Below are 18,015 nucleotides of genomic sequence, written 5' to 3' on the forward strand. Positions count from 1 at the left end.
TCCACAGATCCGTGAAAGTTTCCTCACAGGTAGATAGGGTAGTTAAGAAAGCTTACGGAGTGTTAGCTTTCATAAGTCGACGGATAGAGTTTAAGAGACATGATGTAATGATGCAGCTCTATAAAACTCTAGTTAGGCCACACTTGGAGTACTGTGTCCAGTTCTGGTCGCCTCGCTATAGGAAGGATGTGGAAGCATTGGAAAGGGTACAGAGGAGATTTACCAGGATGCTGCCTGGTTTAGAGAGTATGGACTATGATCAGAGATTGAGGAAGCTAGGACTTTACTCTTTGGAGAGAAGGAGGATGAGAGGAGACATGATAGCGGTGTACAAGATATTGAGAGGAATAGACAGAGTGGACAGCCAGCACCTCTTCGCCAGGGCACCACTGCTCAGTACAAGAGGACATGGCTTTAAGTTAAGGGGAGGGAAGTTCAAGGGGGATATTAGAGGAAGGTTTTTCACTCAGAGAGTGGTTGGTGTGTGGAATGCAGTGCCTGAGAGTGGTGGAGGCAGACACACTAGTGAAGTTTAAGAGACTATTAGACAGGTATATGGAGGAATTTAAGGTGGGGGGTTATATGTGAGGCAGGGTTTGAGGGTCAGCACAACATTGTGGACCGAAGGGCCTGTAATGTGCTGTACTATTCTATGTTCTATTGTTGATCAAACAGCAGGATCCTGCAAACGGTCTCCATCTCCTATTTAAACTGAACGTGCAGCACACGTAAAGAGGAGAGGAATCTAATCCTAACCGGGGATCAGGGCAGTGAGGAGCGCCGGCCTCGGGGTGTTACTCAGCTGGGAATCTACGAATAACACGCGATAATCCGGAGAGCAGGTCGAGCGGAGAGGAAAACCTGTGCTGGGAACTGTGCTCCGGACCAACAGTTGGTGCTGTGGATGTACAGATCTGAACGGCGAGTCAGGGAGAGTGTGCTAAGAGGCCTGACGGCTTAGACTGGTATCACTGTGTTTGTGAGTCCGGTCACATCGCTGGATTTTTCATCCCCACCTAGAGAAAATAAAACAATTTGCCTGCTACGGGATGGCACAGCTTCCCAGCTCAGCCCTGAAGTGGGAATTAACCGCGAGTTTTTAGCTGATTTCAAGATTTCAGTCGAAAAACAGAGAAAATGTCGCGATCGCGAGGAAGAATGAGATCAGTGCAGCAGTGAATGGGGTTGATATAGAAACTGCTGCGTTTGATTTGGACCAGACTTCCATTACAGCAGAGAATCCGACCTCGGGCACAGACAGAGAGCGGTCTGGGTCTTGGGGATGTTCCAGTTTGATTGGAATCGGAGAGTTTTTGAGCAGAGAGAAACACAGGGAGACGGAACGGCCAGGAGAGGACTGCAGGATGTCTCCGCCCCGTCCGCTCGCTGCCTTTAAATTGCTCTGTACCGCCGCCTCTCGCTTCATTTCTCACTCACTTCGACAGAGTTTGTGCAGTGTCCGACCATGACCGAGACCGCAGAAGTGGCTCCACCGGCGGCACCCGCCGCCACACCCAAGGCTGCCAAGAAGAAGAAGACGGCCGTCCGGAAAAAGTCAACCGGTCCCAAACTGGGCGACCAGATCGACAAGATTGTGGCCGATTGCCACAGCCAGCGAGGGATGTCCGTAGCCGCGATAAAGAAGAGTTTGGCGGCCAGCGGCGTCAATGTTGATAAGCTGAGAAGTCAGATCAGGTTGACCATTAAAAGGAAAGTGGATCGCGGCTCCCTGGTTCACACTAAGGGCAAAGGTGCCTCCGGCTCCTTGAAGGTCCCTAAAAAAGAAGGCGCCGGGAAAGTCGTGAAAAAAGTGAAGAAACCAGCGACCAAGACATCTAAGACCAGGAAGGCGGTGACCAAGAAACCTGCGGCCAAGAAAACAGGTGCCAAGAAATCTCCCGCCAAACGCAAAGTGGTTAAGAAAACTGCGGTTAAAAAAGCGGCAGCTAAGAAAACAGCGACCAAGAAGACTACGCAGAAGTCCAAGAGCCCGAAGAAGGCCGCAGCCCCCAAGGTGGCCAAGAAACCGGCAAAACCCAAGCCGAAGGCAAAATCTGTGAAATCCAAGAAGACAGCGGCCAAAAAGTAAATACATGAAAAACCCGAAACCAAAGGCTCTTTTAAGAGCCACCCACATCTCCCAGAAAAGAGCTGATCCTGAATCGCGTGAGTCCAGATCCTGGTCGGTTTAGATGCCAGTACGAACTATTTCCAGAAAACCCGCCATCCCCGGTTCCCCGCTGACATTCGGCGTTGCCGTCCCTGTTCCTTCCCTAGTAACTGAAATAAAACAGTATGGGATATCCGGACCGAGGCTCAATCGGACATGGATATGTTCCGCTTCAGTCTCCGTTCAAAGGGCCGTTTCTTTCTCACTTGATGCCGGGAGATGGTGGCACTGCCGGAGAATCCCTGTCTCACAGCTCAAAGCCCAACATGGAAGTTTCCCAATTCATGGTTAATATGACTAAACTGCTGAACTATCGGTGAGGAGAGATTTAGGGAGAGGGATCCAGTTCTGAGAATGGACTGGAGGGGGATGAAACACAGAAATTACCCGGTAACATGCTATGACTGTTTTTACACTATTTGTACTTTAACTATATAATATGCACAAATATACTTACTGTAATTGATTACTTATTTACTTTTTCCTGTATTATCGTGTATTGCATTGTACTGTTGCCGCTAAGTTAATAAATTTCACGATATATGCCGGTGATATGAAACCTGATTCTGATTCAGTGAAGGATTGGCGCTTCTGGAGGATTGCGCGGAGCGCTGTATTTCCATTCCGTATTCGGATTAAGTGTTGGAAATTAGCGGTTGGGACGAAGCTGGAAGATGAGAGCCCACTTTCTGCTCTATAACTCCGACACTGTCTCTCTGCTCCGTCTCTCTCTGGCAGGTCAGGTCGCATGTTTGCAGAGAGTTGGTGCGGGACGGGATAAAGAATGTTTGCATTTATCTATATGTTACTTCAATGTGGGTTCATGCAATCCTTTTGCGGCTTTGTTTTCTCCGAAAACTATTTAGTAAATGCAGTAAATAATATTGATCTCAATCCTCTGCGTGTCTTCCCGTTTCCGGCAGAACCGAATGCACTCACCTCGAGAAGCAATTCACTGAATATGCAAACATTCATTTAAGCTAATGGAGAGAAGTAAAAACGATTCTTTCAATGAAAGTTAAATTTGCTATTTCACGATTTCTATTAATTGTAAGAAACTAGCTCCGGCTGCTTTAGAAATTGGCGGGCGATTTGAAATTGACCGGGGATCCAATCTGCAGTCAGATTGGTTGAATTCTGACCCTCAGTCACCAGTTCCCATTTTTGGTCACAAATGATAATCCCCACCCCCACCGCCGGGCAGCGTCAAACTGATTAAGGAAAGGCAGCCAATCACACCGCTGGGACCCTATAATGGACATCTTCATTCCAACCAACCAGAGGGAGCAGGGCGGCCCTTCATCAACGCTTTAAAAGCCAGACCCAGCGTCTGCTCCGACACTGCAATCCTGATATTTCAGGCTGCAATCGGACTGCTGAAGGAGAATGGCCCGCACCAAGCAAACAGCGCGAAAATCGACCGGTGGGAAAGCTCCCCGCAAACAACTGGCGACCAAAGCGGCGCGCAAGAGCGCCCCAGCCACGGGCGGAGTGAAGAAGCCCCATCGCTACCGGCCCGGCACCGTGGCTCTGAGGGAGATCCGGCGCTACCAGAAATCCACCGAGCTGCTCATCCGCAAACTGCCCTTCCAGCGCCTGGTCCGGGAGATCGCTCAGGACTTCAAAACCGATCTGCGCTTCCAGAGCTCGGCCGTCATGGCCCTGCAGGAGGCCAGCGAAGCTTACCTGGTGGGGCTCTTTGAGGACACCAACCTGTGCGCCATCCACGCCAAGCGAGTCACCATCATGCCCAAAGACATCCAGCTGGCCCGGCGTATCCGCGGGGAGCGCGCCTAAACCCGACCTCGGCACCAAGCACAACAAAAGGCTCTTTTCAGAGCCACCAATCCGGCAGGAAAAGGGCTGTCGATTGCTGTTCACTAACCTTTTGTTAATCACGCCATTCCTTTCCGTTCTTTCCCTGTGGGAATTTTGTTCAATAAGACATTACAGTTTCTCACAAACGCCCCCCCGCAACACGGCCGACTGCCTCAACACAGAATCAGCAGTTGTGTGCCGCTGGGTTAACGGGAGTCTTAGCTGTTAGAGTGTCCCTGTCCCACAACCTAACCGTGTACAGTTAGGTTATTGTGATAAAGTTTTCCAGGTGTTTGCGGCTGGAAAATGGGTTTTAATCCATTGGGTAACCAGTCCCATTTCTGGTCGAGTCCCTGATAGGTTCACGGGGACGCAAGTCTGCAGAGGCTGGAATTCTGTTTTTTTTTCACAGAACGAAAAAAGTCGTTGGAAGCTCGCCTTAGACCACAGTTTGAGAAGAGACCGACCGCGAATATAAACTGTGGATCGACTTTTCGAAGCTCAATAACTAGAAATTTGTAAGTTAAATAACGCCCGGGTTGATATTGCGAAATAAATCTTCACCGAATTAGTGATTCGATGCATACTTTTTGCAGGCTACAGATCAATAAATAACTTTCGGCGGGATTTTCAAATTTCCGGGAAACTGGCAGTTACTTTCGGCGCTTTTCTTTCATTGGTGAATAAGGCAGCTCTCTGATTGGCTTACTGGGCTCATCAGAAATGCATCCGAATTTCTTCTGCAGACGCTTCACGTATTCGTTCTCATGGCCCAAAAGCCCCCAGCCATTCATGAGCTTCAACCTACCCCGAAACCACATCCTTAACAATCGACCCTCAACTACTGAGGTCAAACTAACTGGCCTGTAATTTCCTTTCTTCCTCTCTCCCTTCTTGAAGGGAGACATTTGCAATTTTCCAGTCCTCCAGAACCATGGCAGAATCTTGATTCCTAACAGATCATTACTAATGCCAGCTGGTCCTATCTATCCCCATTCCCGATGAAGGGTCTCGGCCCGAAACGTTGGCTACTCTTTTCTCACAGATGCTGCCAGACCTGCTGAGTTCTTTCAACGTCGTGTACGTATTCTTCGATCCACAGCATCTGCAGTTGTATTTTTGTGTTTTGGTCCTATCTGCCTCCTCCTCTTTCAGCTCCCAAGTATCTCTTCTGTAGTAACAGCAATTGCACGCACAGTACTTCTGCTCCTTGACACTCTCGAATTTAAGGCATACTGCTCATGTCTTTCACATGCAGAAAATTGAAGAGAAGCCACTTCACCCACAGAATGGTGTCTGGACGCCACCACGGAGAGCAAGAAGGGAGCAGCAGGGATGGATTTTAAAGGACTGTCGTGGAACAGAAACGGTGACAAGGACTAGCTGGGCTGATTTTTTAAAATATATATATATATATATCTCCTGAGTGCAGACAAGGTGTGTTGTAAATTCTCTTGGAACCTGAGACAGAGTTTGAAATAGAACTGATTTATTTGTCAGAGATCCAGAACATTAAACTCCAGTCCCATTAAAAGTGAATATTAGAAGGTGCACCTCCCAGTCCCAGTGACCAGGGTGCAGAACTGGGTGTGGTGACCAGCAGCAGTAATTGCAGACTGTGACGAGATTGTGAGGTTTATTCGATATGGATTGTTCCTTTAAAAAGAGAGAGAGTGTGTGCTAATTGAGAGCGCAACGAACAGCCCGTGGATTGCCATGGTTACAGCAGGGCGGAGCCGTATGATGGATAGCTGGCATTGAGCAGCTGTGGAAAATACAAGGTCAACTGGCTTTGTAGTCAGACGCACAGTAGATAGAAATAGACACTGGGTGAGCTTTGTGTGCCCACCAAAGGGTGGGTTTTGCTCGCAGTGTAGAAACGAGGTGACCGGTGGGAAGCTATCGGTGTGTTTAACCCTTGCTCCATCTTGTGAAAACGGTCCCGTTTCTGGGGTCACAGTCGGTGACTTCAACGGGACTTTGAAGGACGATGTGGAAGATTCGATGGCATCGGCTTACTGGGAAAACAAATCATCTCTCTCTCGATCTGTACACTGATTGTTCTCAGTCTCTCCCTCCCTCCCCCTCCCCAATATCACAAACTGAACTGACTTCATACCTATACCATTGTAAGACTGTATCATTTACCACCTGAGCTTTGAAGAAGTTTGGGGTTTTCTATTTAAACACTTATATATGCATAAACTCCGCATAAAGCTGTTTGCTTTATCTTGTTTCATATTACTTTATTGCATAGTTACTAATAAAATAGTGTTTGTTAACAGAAAACTCAGACTCCAGGTGTGTTCCATTTCTGCTGGTCCTTTTAACCCATTACGGGGCACGTAACAAGAGTTCGACACCAACACCAACTGTGATGCAGCATGCAGCTTATTTAAACATCTTCCCCAGTGTGAGCTTGCTGGTGCGTCACAAGGTTGGATGACAGAGTGGATCGGTTCCCGCAGTCTGGCCTCTCCTCGGTGTGAACTGACTGGTGTCTACTTTCCCACAGTCTGAGCATGTGATTGTTCTCTCCTCAGTGTATTGGTAAGTGGGATCAGTACCCCTTCCCCCACAGTCTGAGCTGCTAAATAGGGGCCCTCTCATTTCAAATGGAGATGTGTGGAATCTCTGGGATTCTCTGCCCCTGAGGGTGAGGAGGCCACATGACTGGGTATATTTCAAGTAGAGATAGGTAACTATTTAAGGAATCGAGGAACTGAGGGTTATAGGAACAGGTGCAGGAGCTGGGATCAGTGACAATTGTGTGAATAACCATAAGACCATCAGGTAACGGAGCAGAATTAGGCCATTCAGCCCATTGACCCTGTTCGGCCAATCCATCATGGCTGATTTGGTATCCTTCCTGACACCATTCTCCTCTCTTCTCCCCATAACCTTTGACACTCTTCCTGATCAAGAACCTATCAACCTCCACTTTAAATATACCCAATGACATGGCCTCCACAGCCACCTATAGCAAAGGGTATCACAGATTCACCACTCACTGGCTAAAGAAATTCCACATCTCCGTTCCAAAGGCTGTGCCCTCTGGTCCTGGGCTCTCACCTGTATGGAAACATCCATTTCTATCGAGGTTTTTCAATATTCAAGATCCTGCTCATTCTTCTGAGCTCCAGTGGCTACAGGCCCATGGCTATCAAGCATTCCTTGTATATTGACCTTCTCAGTCCCAGAATTATTCTCATTATGTTCCCCTGGACCCATCACCACCACAAATCTGGAATAATCCATCAACCCCACCCCAAGTCTGCTATGCCATCCCCCCCCACCCCCCGAAACCGCAATAATGGACTCTAACTGAGCTATATTTTCCTTTCTTTTGCCTTCTTAAAAAGTGGAGTAAAATTTACAGTTTTCCAGTCCTCCAGAATCATACCAGAATGCAGTGATTTTAAAGAGATTATTACTAATGCCTCCACAATCTCTTAAGCTTGTTTCAGTACCCTGCATGGTAGTCCATCTGGTCCAGGTGGCTTGTTTACTTCTGCCCCCAACACTCTTGAGCTTCTGGCATACTTCCACAGTGAACACTGACACAAAATACTTAAGTTCACCCACCATTTCCTTGTCCCATTGCTACCTCTGCAGCGTCACTTTCAGCGGTCTGATATAAACTCTTGCTTCTTATTTACTCTTAATATTTCTTGGGGGGAGGGGCTTTTGGTGAGCTTTCTTCAAATTATTGGCTACTTTATCATCATATTCCATCTTTAGTTGCCTTCTGTTGCTTTTTAATAGCTTCTCAGTCCTTTTCTTTCCTACAATATTGCTCCATTACATGCCCTCTCTTTTGCTTTTATCATCCTTGACTTCCCTTGCCAGCCAAGGTTGCCTCATCCTCCTTTTAGGATATTATTTCTTCAGATGAAGCTATTCTGCACTTTCTGAATTTTTCAGAGAAATTCCAGCTATTGCTGCTCTGCCGTAATCCTGTTGGTTGGAATGGGAAAGCAACTTCAGCCAGCTCCTCTCTCATGCCCCTGTCATTCCCTTTACTCCACTGTAATACTGATTTTAGCTTCTGAAACTGCAGGGTGAACTCTGTCATATTTTGATCACTGGCTCCTGAGAGATCCTTGTGTTAAGTTCCCTTATCAAATCTGCCTCATTGGACAAAACCCAATCCAGAATAGCTGATCCCCAAGAAAATTCAAACACAAGCTGCTCTAAAAGGCCATCTCACAGGCATTCTAGAAATTCCCATCTTGTGATCCAGCACCAACCTGATTTTCCCAGTCTGCATGCATATTGAAATCGTCCATGACCTTTTCATGTCTTCTCTGTATCATATCTTAATTTGTAATCCACATCCAGGCTTCTGTTTAGCAGCCTATATGTAACTCCCACCAGGGTCTTCTATTATCCTTCTTGTTTCTTAGCTCTACCCACAATGATTCTACATCTTCCAATCCTATGTCACCTCTTTCTAAGAATTTGATATCATCTTTTTACCATACAGCCATGCCACCCTCTCTGTCCAACTGACTCTCCTTTCGATACAATGTGTATCCTTGGATGTGAAACTCCCCACTATGATCCTCTTTCAGCCACAACTCAGTAACGCCTATAATGTCATACTTGCCAATCTCCAACTGCTCTACAAGATTATCTATCTTATTCTGTATGCTGTGTACATTCAAACTTCAGTCCTGTATTCATCACCATTTTTGATTCTGCCCCCATATTACATTTCAACTCATCCCACTGACTTCCAGTTTACCCCATCATTAACTCACTACACGCTGCGTCTAGTTTAATACCAACCTCCCCATCCATCAGCCATATCATTCCAGTTTCCAACCCCTGCTAAATTAGTTTAAACCCTACCCAAGAGCTTTAGCAGTCTGCTTGCAAGGATATTGGTCTCACTTAGGTTGAAGTGTGACCTGTCCTTATTTTGGCTCAGGTCATACTTTCCCCAGAAGAGATCGCAATGATCCAGAAACCTGGAACCTTGCCCCCTCAACAAAAACTTGCGATATTTATGCTACAAATAATTTTTTTTAATTGGTTTATGAAATATCAAAGTGTATATATGCTTCAAAGTAGCCATAGGATTATGCCATAGTTAGGCAAATTAGTAGGCACACCTGAGTTTGAACTATTCTGTTAATAATAAAGATGTAAATTATGGAAAGATATATTACTGTAAATAATACAACTTGTAATATTGAGTGACCCCAGTATCCAAGACTTAAAAATGAATACAAACAAAGAAATCCCATCCATCACTTCAAAATTCAAAGTTAACTTATTGTCCATATACATTTTTGTCACCATATACAACTCCGATTCATTTTTTTCAGGCATACTAACTAAGTCCAATAACCAGAATAGAATCAAGGAAGGGCAACACCAGCAAGGCAGACAACCTGTGTGCAAAAGAAAACAAACTGTGCAAACGGAAGTATTTTCATCTGATTCTGTACGAACATGTTCAGCAAATTATTTACGATATGTCTTCAGACTCGTCAGGTATAGTACTGTGCAAAAGTCTTAAGCACATACATAAACAAGAGAAAATCTGAAGATGCTGTAAATCTGAGCAACACAACAAAATTCTGGAGGAACTCAGCATCCATGGAAAAGAGTACAGTTGACGTTTTGGGCCGAAATGCTTTATATAGCTAGGGTGCCTAAGACGATTGCACAGTACTGATATGCCAACGTGGAGCAGGAGCTAGGGATGTCGGGAATGGGGAGGGTAGAGTGCTGCAGGAGGGGCGTGGGACAGGTGGCAGAGAAGGAGTGCTAGGGACGAAGCATGGCATTGGATGCAAACTCACTAGGTTCCTGAGACTCCAGGTAAGATAATTTCATTCCAATAGAGACCTATATCAGAACCAATTTTATCATCACTAGTATATGCCATGAAATGTTTTTTTGCAGCAGCAGCAATGCAGTGCAATATATAATATAACTACAGTACTGGGCGAAAGTCTTAGGCCTCCATGCTCTACAGATATATATATATATTTAAGACTTTTGCACAATCCTGTATGTAACTACAACACTTCTTCCCTATAACTGTTCATGTTCCTCCTTGACTGCTAAGAGAAGGTCTAATCCCATACAATTTTGGGGAACCCTCTTACGCCTGCTGAACATTTCTGTTGTTACCTTTCCCAAGGCTTCAGCAGTGTCATTGCTTTCTCTTCCTAAGGCTGCAGCAACATCTTTAATTTTGTGTATACTCCTTGTGGACACCATAAAATAGGAATAAAATTGATGCTAAACAAATTCCTTCTGAAATGTGTCATTCTAGACTTGGGAGGTAAAGCTGAGGTCCCTCTCCCCCTTCTCTTTCTCTCTCCCTCTCCCTAAATAACAACATCCTAACCAATTATGTGGAAGAGAGGTGAAGGCTCCATTCCCTCACAAAGTAGGTATTGTTCCATGAACTTAGACCATTTCATATTACTTGACAGGAGCTTTCTGGATTGTAATATTTTACTGATATTCCATAAAAATTCCAGAATTACTACCCCATTCAGGACATTGTGGAGTGTAAATGCACAAACTATTCCCTACTGGAATGGTAGCTTCTGAACTCAAGCTAAATGTCGCTTAAATAGTAAACAAATGAAAAAATTTAACATGAGGAAATCTGCAGATGCTGGAAATTCAAACAACTCACACAAAATACTGGTGGAACACAGCAGGCCAGGCAGCATCTATAGGGAGAAGCGCTGTTGACATTTCGGGCCGAGACCCTTCGTCAGGACTAACCGAAAGGAAAGATAGTAAGAGATTTGAAAGTAGTGGGGGGAGGAGGAAATGCGAAATGATAGGAGAAGACCAGAGGGGGTGGGATGAAGCTAAGAGCTGGAAAGGTGATTGGCGAAAGTGATACAGAGCTGGAGAAGGGAAAGGATCATGGGACGGGAGGCCTCAGGAAAAAGAAAGGAGGAGCGGGGGAGCACCAGACGGAGATGGAGAACAGGCAAACAACTAAATATGTCAGGGATGGGGTAAAAAGGGGAGGAGGGGCATTAATGGTAGTCAGAGAAGTCAATGTTCATGCCATCAGGTTGGAGGCTACCCAGCCGGTATGTAAGCTGTATTTCCTCCAAACTGAGTTTGGATTCATTTTGACAATAGAGGAGGCCATGGATAGACATATCAGAATGCGAATGGGACGTGGAATTAAAATGTGTGGCCACTGGGAGATCCTGCTTTTTCTGGCAGACCGAGCGTAGGTGTTCAGTGAAATGGTCTCCCAGTCTGCGTCGGGTCTCACCAATATATAAAAGGCCACACCGGGAGCACCGGACGCAGTATACCACACCAGCCGACTCACAGGTGAAGTGTCACCTCACCTGGAAGGACTGTCTGGGGCCCTGAATGGTGGTGAGGAAGGAAGTGCAAGGGCAGGTGTAGCACTTGTTCTGCTTACAAGGATAAGTGCCAGGAGGGAGATCGGAGGGAAGGGATGGGGGGGACGAGTGGACAAGGGAGTCATGTAGGGAGCGATCCCTGCGAAAAGCAGAAAGTGGGGGGAGGGAAAAATGTGTTTGGTAGTGGGATCCTGTTGGAGGTGGCGGAAGTTACGGAGAATTATACGTTGGACCTGGAGGCTGGTGGGGTGGTGGGTAAGGACAAGGGGAACCCTATCCCGAGTGGGGTGGTGGGTGGATGGGGTGAGGGCAGATGTGCGGGAAATGGGAGAGATGCGTTTGAGAGCAGAGTTGATGGTGGACAAAGGGAAGCCCCTTTGTTTAAAAAAGGAAGACATCTCCTTCATCCTGGAATGAAAAGCCCCATCCTGAGAGCAGATGCAGCGGAGACAGAGGAATTGTGAGAAGGGGATAGCCTTTTTGGAAGACACAGGGTGAGAAGAGGAATAGTCCAGGTAGCTGTGAGAGTCTGTAGGCTTATAGTAGATATCAGTAGATAGGCCGTCTCCAGAGATGGAGACAGAAAGGTCAAGAAAAGGGAGGGAGGAGTTGGAAATGGACCAGGTAAATTTGAGGGCAGGGTGAAAGCTGGAGGCAAAGTTACTGAAGTCAATGAGCTCAGCATGCGTGCAAGAGGCAGCGCCAATGCAGTCGTCGATGTAGCGAAGGAAAAGGGGAGGATGGATACCGGTATAGACTTGGAACATGGACTGTTCCACAAAGCCAACAAAAAGGCAGGCATAACTGGGACCCATACGGGTCTATACCCTTGGTTTGGAGGAAGTGGGAGGAGCCAAAGGAGAAATTATTGAGAGGAAGAACTAATTCTGCTAGACGGAGGAGAGTGGTGGTAGAGGGGAATTGGTTAGGTCTGGAATCCAAAAAAAAATGAAGAGCTTCGAGACCATCTCGGTGGGGGATGCAGGTATATAGGGACTGGACGTCCATGGTGAAAATACGACGGTGGGGGCCAGGGAACTTAAAATCATTGAAAAAAATTCAAAGCATGAGGAGTGTCATGAACATAGGTGGGAAGAGATTGAACAAGGAGGGATAAGACAGTGTCAAGGTATGCAGAAATGAGTTCAGTGGGGCAGGAGCAAGCTGAGACAATAGGTCTACCTGGACAGGCAGGTTTGTGGATCTTGTGTAAGAGATAGAAACGGGAAGTGTGGGGTGTGGAAACTGTGAGGTTGGTGGCAGTGGATGGGAGATCCCCAGAGCTGATAAGGTTGGTGATGGTATAGGAGACAATGGCCTGGTGCTCCTTAGTGGGGTCATGATCAAGGGGTAAATAAGAGGAGGTATCAGAGAGTTGTCGCTGTGCCTCAGCCAGGTACAGGTCAGTACGCCAGACAACAACAGCTCCCCCCGTATCAGCAGGTTTTATAGTGAGGTTGGGATTGGTGCGGAAGGAGCGGAGAGCAGAGCGTTCGGAAGGAGTGAGGTTGGAATTGGAACAGGGTGTGGAGAAGTCAAGACAGTTGATGTCCCGTCAGCAATTAGCAATAAAGAGATCCAGAGCAGGCAGAAGACCAGAGCGGGGTGTCCATGAAGAGGAGGAGGGTTGAAGACGGGAGAAGGGGTCATCGGTAGGGGTAGGAGAGTCCTTGTCAAAGAAAAGATATGAAAAGATTTAACAACTTTGTCATGAACATTAGATGTGGCAGATCACAGGGTAAGGCATGAATAGGGTCAGATATGATATTCCCTTAATCACGTGATTATATTTACATAAATGATCCTGTTTAATACGATATGGGGGGGCGTGATCATTGTATACTTACAAACAGAAGAAATTCTGCAGTTGCTGAAAATCCAAAGCAACACACTGGCGATCAGACAGCATCTATGGAAATTAATAAACAGTGAATCATATGTATAATGTTTACATTACCATTGCTGGAATGCCTAATATAGGGGGCGCATGTTTGTTCTGGATCGTCAGGAAGACCACACATTAAAGGCCCAACATGAATGAATACCGGTACTGATGTGTGCGGTATATTATTTCATCATTGTCGTCCTCACTTGAGACACGAGAGGTCGCTGCAGAGTCTATGCACGGACCCGCTGCAATTCTCCGGAGTTGAGGTGTCTGTCTCGGACAGTCCAATTAGGCTGTAATTCTTTGGAACAATACCCAATTCAATATGTCAGTCCATGGCCTCCTCTATCGCCACGAATGGGCCGCACTCAGGTTGGACGAGTAACACCTCATATTCCGTATAGGCAGCCTATAAACTGATGGCATGAACATGGTTTTCTCGAACTTCCTGTTATTACTACCCCCCCTCCCTTCACCATTCCCCATTCCTGGTTCCCTCTCCCATCTTATCTCCTTACCTGCCCACATCACCCTCTGATGCTCCATCCCCTTCCCTTTTTTCCATGGTCTTCAGTCCTCTCCTATCAGATTCCCGGCTCTTTACTTCTCCCCCTCTCCTGGTTTCACCTATCACCTGCTACCTTGTACTTCGTCCTCCCCTCTCCCGGGTGGGGGGGGGGGGCAACCTTCTTACTCTGACCTCTCTTCCTTTCCTGTCCTCATGATGGGTCTCAGCCCAAAACATCTACTCTTTTCCGTATATTCTGCCTGACCTGCTGAGTTCATCCAGCATTTTGTATGTTTTGTATTAGATATCTAGCATTTTCAGATTTTCTTTTGTTAACAGTTCTTTGGAGTTAGCAAAGAAAATCCTTTTCTCATGTTAGCAATTCTTTGGATGGTGTTGCTGTTTCAGTCTAAGACAAAGGTCACTTAATCACCTAAAACAGAGGTAAACAGAGAACAGAGCATAATTAGTTCTGACACCCAACATTTACATGTTAGCAGGACAGATTGAGCCTTTAATATCTCAATACAAAAGAACAATCAGATCGAGGGATATTCCAGCTGCTCAAATAGAGCAGAATTTAATAATTTAGATAAGAGACGTTACTGAGATTAGGCAAGGAATATAAAGAATTTCCTGCCTTATCTCCACCTTTTGTCGAAACCAAAAAGGTGTGGAAAGTCAGGAGATATCCTGGGTCTGTGTGAGCTCTTATCTCATTCAAAAGAAGCAGCTGCTCAGACCAGAATACACAGGCAGTCGGTATTCCACCATAACCCATTATTTACAAAAACCTGAGAATCCCCCGATTCCCTTAAAGCTTTATCAGCAAGACCCTACACCACACGCTGCACCCGTAAAGCTAACAGCATTACGAAGGACCCCACGCAGCCCTCACACAAACTCTTCTCCCTCCTGCCATCTGGCAAAAGGTACCAAAGTATTTGGGGGCTCTCACGACCAGACTGTGCAAGTTTCTTTCCCTAAGCCAACAGACTCCTCAATACCCAGTCTAGACTGACATCTACATCTTTTATTATTATACTGAAATTTGTCCTTTTATGTGCCTATTGTCTTGTTTATTATTTATTTATTAATTATTATAGTGCCCTGCACTGTTTTGTGCACTTTATGTAGTCCTGTGTAGGTCTGTAGGCTAGTGTAGTTTTTGTGTTGTTTTACGTAGTCTAGTGTAGCCTTGAGTTGTCTCACATAGTCTAATGTAGTTTTGTGTGGTTTCATTTAGCACCATGGTCCTGGAGGAACGTTGTTTCATTTTTACTATGTACTGTACCAGCAGTTTATGGTTAAAATGACAATAAGAAGCGACTTGACCTGACGACTTGAACTGGTTGTATGAAGTTATGTTTTGACAGTCTACTGACCTGCACATTTAACTAGCGCTCTACTGATTTGTATGTAGCTCTACAAATCTGATTTTAAAAACAGCAAGGGAAACAGTAATCAATCCTGATTTCCATCCAATGATGAAAAACTCTGAACTGCTTTTTGTTCCTCAGACAATTTGGAACATAAAATTAAGTTCATACAACTTTTGTTGCATGCTGAATATTCTCTCTCTGTCTTGGATTGTTCTAAGCTCTAAATCCTGCCAACTACACCAAATGACAGATTTTGGTGTTTAAATACAAAGTCATTTTAGAAGTCAGGAACGAGGCATAAGTCTTGTTGGTTCACGATGGTTTTATTCAAAGTTGATAGAACAAAGACAGGGGTCTGTTACTTGAAGAAGAAAGAGAAACTAAATATGGCGCCTAGCATAAAACAGCTACTTTTTATTCAAATCTATAGATAATAATAAACCTGTTAGAAATCACTTGCAGTTAAAATTAACCAATTAGAAAACCTCACTTAATGAAGTACAAGCTTCAGAATTATACTTTGTACAGCCACAAGAGGAATATTAAACTCTTATGAATGTAAAGACTACTTAAAATACAAGCAGATAATGAATTGTTAAACTGCAAAGAAAATGACCATAAAAACTGAACAATCGGATCCAACAGACTCTCAGGCCCTGTGCACTCAATCCACAGTGATAATGCATTCTGAAGCTCAGAGATTTCTGGGTAAGAACAGTGCCATTGAAAGTGTTTACAAGCATTGCCTCCCCAGTCAATATATTTTATGAAAACTCAGTTGCCAGTTTAACACAGCAAGCTCCCACAAGCAATATCCTCAATATAAACAGGCATTGTGTGTGTGTGTGAGTGTGTGTGTGTGTGTGTGTGTGTGTGTGTGTGTGGACAGTCAAAGTCAACCTAATTGTTTTTTCTGTCATTCAGCTTCCAAATACTGCTACTCTGTCATTCACTGCCATCTACCCCATCCCATGCTCCAATTTTCTGTTCCTCATTACATGATCCTACCCCAACTTCTGTCCAGAGCCCCAAACTCTGCTCTGTGTTGACTCATCACTGGTTTCTGACCCTGCTCCACAGAACATCCAACTACTGGTTCTCCTTTCAGACTTCAGAGGACAGTGGTGTGTTCTAACAACCCAGCTCATTAGAAGCAGTGACAACAACCCATAACATTGATATTTGCAGAGAATAAGGAGATGAACTACCAAAGTCAATTCTTTTTCAGCACAGAGATGCAACGGATGAAGAACGTATCAGTCAGCTGGGCTTCTTCAGTCAGCAGGAAATCCAACCAACAGCCACTTTTGAACTTTCCTCTAGATTCGGCAACTGTGATGTTTAAATATCCAGCAGATTATTTAAACATTTTTTCCAGTGTGAACTCGGTAGTGGACCACAAGGGTGGATGACCGAGTGAATCCCTTCCCACATTCAGAGCAGGTAAATGGCCTCTCCCCAGTATGAATTCTCTGATGTAGCTTCAGTTGAGATGACCGACTGAATCCCTTCCCACATTCCGAGCAGGTGAACGGCCTCTCCCCGGTGTGAATTGACTGGTGGGCATGTAGGGTGCATAACTGAGTGAATCCCTTCCTACACACAGAGCAAGTGAACGGCCTCTCCCCAGTGTGAACTCGCTGGTGTGTCTGCAGATTGGATAACACAGTAAATCCTTTCCCACATTCCGAGCAGGTGAATGGCCTCTCCCCTGTGTGAACTCGCTGATGATCCTTCAGTTGAGATGATTGTGTGAATCCCTTCCCACATTCTGAGCAGGTGAACGGCTTCTCCCCTGTGTGAACTGACTGGTGTGTCCGTAGGTGAGATGACCAAGTGAATCTCTTCCCACAGTCTGAGCAGGTGAATGGCCTCTCCCCAGTGTGAACTCGCTGATGTACCTTCAGTTGGGATGACTGAGTGAATCCCTTCCCACAGTCTGAGCAGACGTACGGCCTCTCTCCTGTGTGAAATCGCTGATGTGTCTGTAGATGGGATGACAGAGTGAATCCCTTCCCACAGTCTGAGCAGACATACGGCCTCTCCCCAGTGTGAACTCGCTGATGTACCTTCAGGTGTGAGGACTGAGTGAATCCCTTCCCACAGTCTGAGCAGGTGAATGGCATGTCCCCAGTGTGAACTCGCTGATGTACCTTCAGATTAGATGACCGAGTGAATCCCTTCCCACAGTCTGAGCAGGTGAACGGCCGCTCCCCAGTGTGAACTCGCTGGTGTGCCAATAGGTGGGATGACAAAGTGAATCCCTTCCCACATTCAGAGCAGGTGAATGGCCGCTCTCCAGTGTGAAGTCGCTGATGTACCTTCAGCTGGGATGACCAAGTGAATCCCTTCCCACAGTCTGAGCAGGTGAACGGCTTCTCCCCGGTGTGAACTCGCTGATGTGTCAGCAGGTGGGTCGACTGAGTAAATCCCTTCCCACATTCAGAACAGGTGTACGGCCTCTCCCCTGTGTGAACTCGCTGGTGTTTCAGCAAATCAGATGACCGAGTGAACCTCTTCCCACACGTAGAACAGTTGAAGTGTCTCTCTCCCATGTGAACTCACTGGTGAGTCTGCAGGAGGACTGACGGAGTGAATCTCTTCCCACAGTCTGAGATGTACAGCCTCTCCCCAGTGTGAACTTCCTGTGTGTCAACAATCAGTTGACCAAATTAATCTCTTCCCACACATGGAATAGATGAAAGTATATCCGTAGGTGAGATGATCAGTGATTTTTTTCTCCCCACACACACAACTCATGAACGGTCTCTCTCCCTTGTGAACTCACTGGTGTGTCTGCCAGTAGGCTGACTGAGTGTATCTCTTCCCAGACACACAACAGGTAAGTGGCCTCTCTCCCCACAGCGAACTCACTGCTGGGTCTG

At 45.9% G+C, this 18,015-nt stretch overlaps 3 protein-coding genes across 3 annotated transcripts in view; 2 read left to right on the forward strand and 1 right to left on the reverse strand.

The window, feature by feature from the left end:
• Positions 1-1,413: 1,413 nt before the first annotated feature.
• LOC132383191 (histone H1-like) lies at positions 1,414-2,729 on the forward strand. Its single transcript, XM_059954079.1, has one exon. It carries the CDS (start codon positions 1,466-1,468, stop codon positions 2,087-2,089), a length of 624 nt encoding a protein of 207 aa, XP_059810062.1. The 5' UTR covers positions 1,414-1,465; the 3' UTR covers positions 2,090-2,729.
• Positions 2,730-2,867: 138 nt separating this feature from the next.
• LOC132383193 (histone H3) lies at positions 2,868-6,079 on the forward strand. The gene has a single exon (XM_059954081.1). The coding sequence runs from the start codon at positions 3,557-3,559 to the stop codon at positions 3,965-3,967; it is 411 nt and encodes a 136-aa protein (XP_059810064.1). The 5' UTR covers positions 2,868-3,556; the 3' UTR covers positions 3,968-6,079.
• Positions 6,080-7,330: 1,251 nt separating this feature from the next.
• LOC132383207 (zinc finger protein 420-like) overlaps positions 7,331-18,015 on the reverse strand; it is a 61,450-nt gene continuing 50,765 nt past the window's right edge. Inside the window, exon 5 of the mRNA XM_059954097.1 lies at positions 7,331-17,644. Coding sequence (XP_059810080.1) covers positions 16,492-17,644 — 1,153 coding nt within the window. The 3' untranslated portion in view covers positions 7,331-16,491. The remainder of the gene's footprint in view (positions 17,645-18,015) is intronic.

This window comes from Hypanus sabinus, chromosome 29 (genome assembly GCF_030144855.1).
Source record: "Hypanus sabinus isolate sHypSab1 chromosome 29, sHypSab1.hap1, whole genome shotgun sequence".
NCBI lineage: Eukaryota > Metazoa > Chordata > Chondrichthyes > Myliobatiformes > Dasyatidae > Hypanus > Hypanus sabinus.